The sequence below is a fragment of the Acyrthosiphon pisum genome, chromosome A2 (genome assembly GCF_005508785.2).
Source record: "Acyrthosiphon pisum isolate AL4f chromosome A2, pea_aphid_22Mar2018_4r6ur, whole genome shotgun sequence".
Taxonomy (NCBI): domain Eukaryota; kingdom Metazoa; phylum Arthropoda; class Insecta; order Hemiptera; family Aphididae; genus Acyrthosiphon; species Acyrthosiphon pisum.
In genome coordinates this window covers 47213593-47224325 of record NC_042495.1, presented here as the reverse complement: position 1 = coordinate 47224325, position 10733 = coordinate 47213593, and the positions used below count along the sequence as shown (strand labels likewise).

The 10733-nt window shown below is 30.0% G+C and overlaps 2 protein-coding genes across 2 annotated transcripts in view; both read left to right on the top strand.

Moving 5' to 3' along the window:
* Positions 1-414: 414 nt before the first annotated feature.
* LOC100168095 (endonuclease III-like protein 1) lies at positions 415-2549 on the top strand. The gene is made up of 5 exons (XM_001949490.5): positions 415-550; positions 622-900; positions 1727-1897; positions 2001-2160; positions 2230-2549. Exons 2-5 carry the CDS (start codon positions 640-642, stop codon positions 2478-2480), a joined length of 843 nt encoding a protein of 280 aa, XP_001949525.2. The 5' UTR covers positions 415-550; positions 622-639; the 3' UTR covers positions 2481-2549.
* A 6271-nt stretch (positions 2550-8820) lies between these two features.
* The window catches only part of LOC115032991, a 5079-nt gene continuing 3166 nt past the window's right edge, over positions 8821-10733 (top strand). Inside the window, exons 1-4 of the mRNA XM_029489093.1 lie at positions 8821-8975; positions 9039-9150; positions 9215-9484; positions 9700-9757. Of these exons, the coding sequence (XP_029344953.1) occupies positions 9246-9484; positions 9700-9757 (297 nt within the window). The 5' untranslated portion in view covers positions 8821-8975; positions 9039-9150; positions 9215-9245. The remainder of the gene's footprint in view (positions 8976-9038; positions 9151-9214; positions 9485-9699; positions 9758-10733) is intronic.

The window sequence follows — 10733 nt, the reverse complement described above, 5'->3', positions numbered from 1 at the left end:
TATATCTTAACTTATGGGTATAAGTAAGTTCATAATACTTTAAAACGAAAATTTTCATGATTATTTTAAATATACGTTTAGTAAACGGACGTCCGTGGTATAGTATACGTCCATTTCAGTGTTAAAACCACGGTATATTATATACTGTGGTTAAAACTAAAAATGAAAATGAAAATAAAATTATTTAAATAATTTCACAATTAAATATAGCGCAAATGGCGCAATGTGTATTCCTGTGGTCCCGAGCGTGACACTAATTTTCCACTGATAACAACTCGTATCCCGTATGTACGTCCGTGGCCGCACTATTCTATGTCACGGGCACGATTATAAAGATAGATAAGAATATTCTTATCTATTCTGTAATTATTGTTGTTCTTTTTTTCTATATCGCTGATAAGAGATAATTTAAATTTAAAAACTTAAAACTCCGAACAATTTTTTTTTTTAATTTTAAGTAATTACATGTTTATTTAGTTACAACTTACTTAGTATTACATTAATATACTAAGACTAGGTCAAGTATCTGTTCTGAAATTATAATAGATAGGTAGATACCTACATCAATTATATTATAACTACACATTATTTTTCTTTAGTAAACATTTATTTTTTCTTTAGGATTTCATTTTAATTACCATGCTTCGATCTTTGAGGAATAAACGTTCATTGACTGATAAAATTGATTCTAATAGGGTTGAAAATAATGAGCAAGTCGTCAAAAAGAGAAAACATTTGACAATAAAATCTGATACTAATGAAATAACTTCGGATTCTAATTGGAAGCCACCAAATTGGGAAAAGACATTGGATAATATAAGAAAAATGCGTAAAGATATTGTTGCACCTGTAGACAATATGGGATGTGATCAAGCTGCAGACCTAAATGAACCACCAGAAGTATGAACACATAATGTGTATAAGATAATTGTTGTACCTATCTAATTGAATTGAAACAATTATTAAAAGCCAAATGCTAATGGCTTGTTATGAATGGGATGACATTCTTGTTGAGTTTGATGTCAAATATTTTAGTTATTCCATTCAATATTGTTTTAATAATAATAAATGCTGTATAAAAATTGACATTTTTGGCTTATAGTATTCTTAGAATCAAAAATGTTTATATTTTTATATTTTGTTAGTACAGATCACGTAAACCAAAACTATAACTCACTAATCACTATCAGTGAAATTTGTTTTAGTCTAAACATTTTAAGTCACATTATATTGTGTACAAAACACGTATGTCTAGTTAAGATTTGGGATTCGGGCAGAAACAATTTTAAAATAGTCTTAAAAGTTAAAATCTAAGTCAAGTTTAGTAATAATTTTAAATGCATGCCTTGATAGCGCAAATCATATAAAATAAAAATCCAATTATATTAAGTCATTTATAAGTAATGAAGAATTGATTTTAAAGTTCTACTTAATAGATAATAGTTAACATAAAAGTTAGTATATTAAATATTAAATTTAATTAATTATTAGCCCAGACATTATTGTCAACGATTTTGAATGATTTTTCAATATTTTGTTTAATCTTTCTGAAAACTAGTTGTTTTTGACTTAAGACATTTATACTACCTATTTATACACCAAAGAATTATCAACAATGTTAGGTAGTTTTGTGCATTGCTAAACATATATTTAGCCATGGTTTTGTGCATGTAATATAATATATTAATATGTATCATGTATGTTTTATGTTCCTATAATATTGTAGGTGGTTAGATATCATGTACTAATTTCATTGATGTTATCAAGTCAAACAAAAGATGAAGTAAATTTTGCAGCTATGCAACGTTTAAAACAGCATGGCTTGACTGTTGATAATATTTTGGAAACGTCAGATGATCATTTAGGAAAACTCATTTATCCTGTTGGATTTTGGAAGGTAATATTTTGAATATTTATCTCTAATAAATTAAAATTTGTTAATTTCTATGTTTACATATTATATCTAAATATGTTGAATGTTAATTTTTAATTACTATTAGACAAAAGTTCAGTACATCAAACGCACAACTCGTATATTAAAGGATACATATAATGGTGACATACCAAACACAATAAAAGACCTATGTCAGTTGCCTGGTATAGGACCTAAAATGGCTCATCTCTGTATGAGTTGCGCCTGGAATGAAGTTACTGGAATTGGTACAGTACAATTTATGTATTATATTTAAAAACAAGTTGCATTTTTAACACATTTTTAAAATTGCACAGGAGTGGACACTCATGTGCACAGAATAAGTAATCGTTTGGGATGGGTAAAGAAAGCTACCAAGACACCAGAAAACACGCGTATTGCTTTAGAATCTTGGTTACCTAAAGAGCTTTGGCGTGAAGTTAATCATATGTTAGTTGGATTTGGACAGACAATATGCAGACCCATAGGTCCTCATTGTGATTCTTGTTTAAACAAAAAAACTTGCCCTTCTGCTGTATCAAATAGCACAACAATAAAAAAGAAATAAATATATTTTTTTTTATTATTATTTATTAATAACCTATTTTCAGTAATTATTAAAATCTCATTAATATTATTCAGCTGTTTTTTTTTTTTATTAATTATCATGATATGTTCATAATTTTTTATAAAACAGCATTTATTGATGTGTTTTTATATTCTTATATTGTAATACCTATATGGCTATATACTTTGTAAATTTGTTTATTACTTTCTGAATGGTATATATGCATGTTTTGATATTATTATGTTGAAGTGAGATTTTGAAAAATATATTTGTTTTTCTACTATTTATTTATTTATGTGTTATTGTAATTTAAAATTTCTATTAAAATATACTTAACATATACAATAAATATTCAAAATAGAATACAACAATAACCTATATCCATGATTTTATAGATAATAAAAAAGCTAAAACATTTGCATAATTTGTATTTATAATGGGATTCTTCTGTTGAAAATATACTATAAAATAGTTTTACAAATAAATAGTTTATAATCCACACACTATTAGGAGTAATTGGCTATAAGTCTGTAACACTCCACAAACGACACCAAAACAACTAAACTGTTGTTACCTATAATAATAGTATTGGTTTTACGGCTATAATACATATTTATTTTTATTTATTCATGATTAATGGGAGATATAAAGATAAAATGTATAAGCTATAAAGTGGTTTAAAATAATAATTAATTCAATAATCTACTAAACTCATAATGATATCCCACATATCCCAGCAATAGAAGAATATAAAATCATTGGCAGACCACAAAGTTTACTCATATTTATAGCTAAGAACCTTTGACAGGGGTGAAATGGAACTTGAGTCCAACTTGGAACATTGTAACTTTTGTTTATTGAATTTGATAGTACCATAGATAACTAATTCAAAAATCAGACATGTATAGATTGATGAAATGATTAATACAAACCATAGACTTATAATATATTATAAGTCTATGATACAAACATAGTGATTCACCAATCATGATCAACCCCCATTTTTCCTTAATAATAAATTTATTAGAATTCTGATTTTTGGGATTTTTAAATATACGTATAAACAATTTTTTCATATTCCTGCATTTTTTTGTACTACTTAAGGAGTGTCGTGTGGCGATACAAATTTCTGTTTTTCAAATGAGAACCCCATTTTTTACTGTAAATTAATTATTAGATAATTTTTTTGAAATTTTCATGTGTAATTCAAAATTCGAATGAGTAGTTTCTTAGTTATTAAAATGTTTGTATAAAGGATAATAGTCCTAAAAAATGTTTTTTTACATAAATATAAAACTGGATCTAGTATTTATTATTCTTGGACTATTTTTACAAATTATTAATATTGATAGATTAATATTAATGACTACAATTTTTAAATCACCATAGCCCCCAATCTACATAGATATCAAGACCCGAGGCTGGGCATTAACGAGTTAAAAAGTTAAAGTTAAGTTAATAAGTTAATTTTATATTAACTTTTTAACTTAACTAGTTAATTTTGGCTTTTCATTAACTTAACTATTAACTTACTAAATTTCTTTTTTAATTAACGTGAAATTAACGTGTTCATTTTTCATTTCAAGAAGTAAGTTAAGTTAATTTATTTTGTTTTTAATTTTATCATATTTCACTACCTACTTCAGTAAGTACCTATATTTCGTTTTCATGTCAAAAAATATTTACCGTGAATTGTTTAAAGTAAAAAATGTATATAATTCGAATTTAACTAATATGGAAACACTATAGTCTATAATTTAGTTTTGGGTTGGAAAAAATTAAGTACATTAGCGTTGAATAAACAAATTAACTTTTTTTTAACTTAATAAAAAGTTAACAAAAATTGTGTATTAACTTTTTACTTAACTGAGTTAACCTATAGTTAAATTAACTTTTAACTTTTAACTTTTTGTTATTGGTGCATATTAACTTAACTTAACTGAGTTAAAAAAAATCATTAACTTGCCCAGCCTTGTCAAGACCCAATACCATAGACGTTTTATCCTTAGAACACAAAGTTGAACAACTCAAAAACCCAATTTTGATTCTAATACGTCAAACATTTCTGAAACATCATCCACTGTATAATTTACAGTTGAAAAGGGGGGGAGTGTTCTCAATTGAAAAACAGAAGTTTTTATCTCCACGGGACATTCCTTAATTAGTACAAAAAAATCTCAAAAATTTGGAAATATGGTCTTAAAAACTTAAAATATATAATAAAATTCCAAAGGGAAACTTAGGTACCTAAGTGCATTATTGAAGAAAAAAAAAGTTGTTGAACATGCTTGGTGAATACCATATACCTATATATCTTAATAGCTGCATGACGACAGTAAAAAATTATGTCGATTAACAGCATATTTTCTGCTTCGTATAGACGTGTATAAACTAAAGAAAATGTTTGAACACCTACCGATAGGTACTTAGTAATACAGTTCCATCATACAGTACCTAGTTCGGAGGTCAAAGGGGCTGGAGACTTGACGTAGCATAATATGTTTAGTTGTAAGGAGTAATATATAGGCAATCCTTAAGACACATACATTTGAGCCGTGTTAATCATGTGCGAGTACTAAATTAACATTAATTATTATTGTGTCTATGTGCAGTGTCGGCCTGCACACCAAAGATCCTTGGGCCCTGTAAAGAAATATTGCGCCTAAAAATTACGTAGGTACGGTTAAATATTTCAATAAATGGCATAATTGCAGTTTAGCTCCCCCTCGCCATTTTGAATTTTTTTATCGAAACTTGTGTAACTCTTCAAGTTAAGAACGATGGTGCAATCAGAATTTGTCGCTCTCACTTAGTTTCGAAGTTATGGCCTTCCAAAGTTTTCGATTTTACGTTTATACACATGCGCGCAACACTACTATAATGCCGCGCATGGCTAGCTGGCAGTTATCCTGTGACCAACTTGAAGTGGTGTTGCACAGCAAGTCGGGGGATATTTTCGATTTGCGGAGCGGAGCGACGGCGCCGAGGAGCGTAGCGATGAGTGCCGCTAACATGGCATCACTGTACGATGTTTTTTCAAATTGGTGGCCCACTTGGAGAGGTGTTGCATAACAAATCGAGGGATATTTTCATTTTTAATTGTCCGAGTGAGCTCAGCGAGCGAGTGACCCCGTTTGAAGAATCGATGCAACAAAAATACAATTTTCTTAACCCTGTGGCCCACTTGGGGAGGTGTTGCATAGCAATTCGGGAGATATTTTTATTTTTAATTGTCCGAGCGAGCGCAGCGAGCGACTAGCGAGTGACCCCGCTAGGTTACTTAATACAGATTATTCTATTATTATAAAAATAATTTAAAATGCATATAAGTAATAATATACTTAGCTTCAGTGGCGTGCCGAACAGTCACTTTTTGAGGCAATTGCCTCAAGGGAAATTTGGGTGGGTGGGTGGGTGTGTTAGTGTAGATGTGCAACTTATACTTAAAAAAACTTAATAATATTTATTATTTTGAATAATAAAAAAAAATAGTGAAAAAACTGTTGTTGGTGGTAGTGTAATATGCTCGTAGCTTGTAGTGATCAGTATAATATTCTGATAGCCAGTTGACTACGAGTATATTATGATTTTGCAGGAAGCAAGACCGATTTGTTGACGATGGAGTTGATGATGAGGTAATAGATAAATAAATTTGTAGACAGGTGAAATATTACTATGTGGTTTATTAAAATGTTCTTCAGTAAAATTGACTAAGTCCAAATAATGAAATTATTACACAAAGTGTCGTGAAGGTGCTCGAAGTGCAGTGAAGAAAACACGTCTGAATGCAGGCCATCTCTGGTCTGCTTTTATAAGGGCCCAGGCTCTCCTACCTACCCCCCGGTCCATTAACTTATCCATAATGCATCGTCACGTTATCGGTGTCCCGTGCACTGCGTGTGAACCTAATCATAATGATGTTTCCACAAACCGTCTGTTATCTGTTGCATTCTCATCCTGTTTTCTGGTTTTTTGTACTATATCTACTTTGCGAAGAGTAATCCCCCATATCCTGTCGTTAGACACATGGCTTGTGGGTTTTAATGTGTTAGGTTTAAATAAGTTTTTATTAAGTATTAAGTCTTATCTAATAAATAGTATGACAGAAGTAAATATTTTATCAATTTTCCTATCTAATATTTAATAATAACTATAAATTAAATAGTAATTATTATATACTTTGTTTATTATAACCGACTTAGACACTTAGGGCCCGTTTTACAATCATAGTTTAAATTTTTTCCAGTCGAATTCCGCGGTTTAACATTAGTTTAACTATTGTAATACGGACCCTTATAAGAGGACGCTACACCCGGGTGTGTTGTTTCTGTCTTACACACGCACGACATAGGAAATTGTCGTTCACTATTCTCAATAGTGAGCTGTTAGTTTTGATACTAGAGTGAATCAACCTATTATCAAACTTTTAGGTAAGAACATTATTTGGGTCTTAGAGTGCGCGATTTTTCGATATTTTCATTTTCGAGAAAAATAAGGGTATGTGAAGAATCAAAAATTAAAAATTCTCATATCTCGCTTGAAAATTAAAATATTAAAAAATCGCCCGCGCTAAGACCCAGATTATGTTCTTAACTAAAAGTTTGAATGTTTGATAATAGGTCATTTCACACTATCGCCATCAAAACCAACAGCACACTATTGAGAATAGTGAACGACAATTTGCTATGTCATGCTTGTGTAAGACGGAGACAACTCATACGGGTGTTGGCTTTATTCGCATGTCACCGGTTAATACAATAATCATGCCAGATAACCTTATTGATGAACTGAGCATCCAAAAAAATAGAAAACAGGATTTTGTATTGTAACTATTTTTTTTGTTGATAAACACGGGATTGTCGTTAGTATGAATTTATAATAAATGCTATTAGGTACTATAAAATTTGTGTTAATTCTTATTTCACCTTGATCCACACTAAACTCAACAAGTTAGAGGATTTTAAAAATGTATATTATATTCGTATTTATTGAGTGTACCTATTATTATATATTTCATCCCCCCCCCCCTATCAAAATTCCTAAATACGCCACTGCTGCTAACAGATGTGAATAATATTGACCCTTGCCATAAATGTGGCTCAGAGATGTGTGAAAAACGACGGAAGAACCGCAATGGTGAATTTGTGCCTATATTCAGGTGCCCAAAAAAAGGTTGTCAAACTTTTCGTTCAGTTCGCCAAGGAAATGCTTTTTTTCACTTTACATATACCTCGATGGCATAGTAACGTGTAATCGAACACTGTGCGAGATTATGGATTTATGTTCATGTGTTCATAGTGCTTGTCATCGAAATACCACTCGTTCAGAATGCCGAACTTACTTGAAGATCCAACAAAACGATCACCGATTGGTATAACTTGTATCGTGAAGTGTGCACTGCTGTAATTGAAAAAAAAAGATGCTTGGCACACACGCCAACCTCATTCAAATAGATTCAAATTTGATTTTACACGGGCAACAAATGAAACTTATACGTGGATGTGATTTAAATATTTTTGAAATACATGCGAGCCCACCTGCTCGTGGTGTATTCTGGGTGATGCTAAGCGGCTCATAAATCGCATTCACCAAAACCAGGCTGGTAGAACGCAAGTTACACCAGAAATGAGCTGGTAGATCGCACGCTACACCAGAAACGATATGGTAGATCGCACGCTACGTAGGTACACTAGCACCAAGTATTCAAATAATGAAAATAATATAATATAATATACCTATAAAGTAAAAAAAAAATTTATCTCTGTAATATATTTATTTGTGGGTCCCCAATATTTTGATTATGTTTATGGGCCCCTCAAATTGTTTGGCCCCGGGCACGATTTAAGATATACAGGTTACTCAACGACCCTATGTACATTGTAGGTACATACACAACAAAAGTGGTGCGCTTAAATGTTGATTTCTACAGCTGATCAACAATGTGAGAATAACTATTAGCGCTCCAATACATAATATTGTATATCTAAATTGATATATTTTGTAGTACCAAGAGAAATTACTATAATGCAAAAGCGCTAACTGTTATTCTTGCTATGACAAGATCGTTAATTTTAAGCGCACCAAAATATAAGTTTCGTTGAGTAACCTGTATATCTTAAATCGTGGCCCCGGGCCCAAAATTATCTTAACCCAGGCTTGTATGTCTATGATTAAATATTATTTAGTAATAATAATTAATATAGAATTTCGGTGTAATAGTATATCGGAGTAGTTGTAGTCGTGAAATTATTCTATTCTATGGTTCAAGCACGATATTGTAGAGAAGAGATGACGTATCTTCTCTGCATCGTGGTTCGAAGTAATATATTCGGAGTATTATTAAATTGTAGCAGATGACTCTCGAGGTAGTTGTAGCAACCCGTCGCCCGTCGGACCTTATCTTTTTGGACCGTGCTGAGATAATCTTTAATCGTGGTGCTGACAATTAATAATTATAATTTATATCTATTTTGTGGTGCTGACAATTGACAAGACGTATGATAATTTTAATATATTTATATAAGTAAATTGTTATCTTGACCCTTGTTATATTGTTAGTTCATAGTTGTTCAGTAAATACTGTACGTATTGTCTTGTCATAGAAAATTGTCTTCAAAAAAATTGTGTGGAATTGTAGACCCGGCTTTAAGCTTAAGTGTTTAACTTTCAAGTACGACAAAAGTATTTTGAAATTTCTATTTTCATATTTTATTAATTTTAAAAATGTTCATTAGGTTGACAAAAAATTGGTGATCAATATTGACCATGTACAAATGTGATACGTGTAACAGAGATTTTACTCTCAGAAAAAATTTAAATAGACACATGAAGAATATGCATAACACAACTTTAGCTTCTACTTCAAATAGCAGCATCACCACCACTAAGGAAGCCAAACACAAATGTCCTAAGTGTCAATTACCATTTGTTGAAAGAAGTTCACTTAGACGACATGAAAGAGTAAAACACAAAATGAACATCACGGCCTCTTTAAGGACCAAAAAGTGAGTAAATTAAATGTATACTTTGTTTTCATATTATTTAATGCCAGTCATCAATGTAATATTATGTTGTTTGAATTATTCTTTCTAAAAGTAAATCATCTGATCATTGTTACTTATTTCTTTATTTATACATTTTTACTATTTATCAACATTTTTAGGTTATCCAGGTACCTACAACTGAAGTATAACAATTAATAATTTATTTTTATTTTTAGATCTATTAAATGCATGACATTTGAGCCCAGCAATTTAGAAGATTATCCATTGTTAAAGGTATTATTAATTTTAAAATAATTTGATAGAAATTAATTTAATTTGTTACATATTATAAACACTGTTATTTAAGAGGACATCGTATCCCCGTGGTTTGTTACTTGTTTTAGCTTTAAGAAGATATCAGCACAGTATTTGTTTTTTCCTCTGATCCATGTGCAGCATGGCTAATTTAAATATTATTATATTTATTTAAATATTTAAATATCAATATAAATTATAAATCTATAAAATTCCCTAGATATTCTTTCCCTTAAATTTGATAGGTAATTGATAAATGATTGTGTGTTTTATTTATCAAAATTTAAACTTCTAAGGCATACACCTTTAAAGTATAAACTCAGTGGCGTATACATAACTTTTGTATGGGGGGGGATCAGTTGCAAACAAATTATTATGGAACAAAAATACCTAAACCTAGGTATGTGCACATTTAAATACCTAATAAATGATAAAACATATATATATATTCAATACATTTTATTTTAAATTCTACAAGTAGTTATAGAACAAAATTTAATTTTCTTTTTTTTTTAGTCAATTCATCAATTACTTCTTCAGCACTGATAGGAATGTTCCTATGAACTTGTATATATAATATACATATTATCAAATATCACATAATACGATTATATGAATATGAAATAAATATATGATTACTGATTAATATTAAGTAAATTATTTTTAATTAATTGTTGAATGTGTTAAAATAAAAATTTACAAAAAATCCTTGCCATTTTTTTTCCTTGTAATTTCCTTACATTAAGTCATTAAGTACGCTATTTTATAAAATTTAAAAAAAGGCCTATGGGGGGGATCTGACCCCCACATCCCCCCCTTGTATACGCCCCTGTATAAACTAAGTACAAACTAGTAAAAATTAAGTTATTTATTTATAATCAGTAAAATTAAAAACATTTTTGAGGTTACAGACTTAAATCATGAGTATTATAGTATTAAAATAAATTAATAGTTT

Coding starts and splice junctions, on each gene's coding strand:
- LOC100168095 (XM_001949490.5), top strand. CDS start 640: ATGCTTCGATCTTTGAGGAATAAACGTTCATTGACTGATAAAATTGAT. Junction 1,898..2,000: donor ATCCTGTTGGATTTTGGAAG/GTAATATTTTGA, acceptor AATTACTATTAG/ACAAAAGTTCAGTACATCAA. Junction 2,161..2,229: donor GAATGAAGTTACTGGAATTG/GTACAGTACAAT, acceptor AAAATTGCACAG/GAGTGGACACTCATGTGCAC.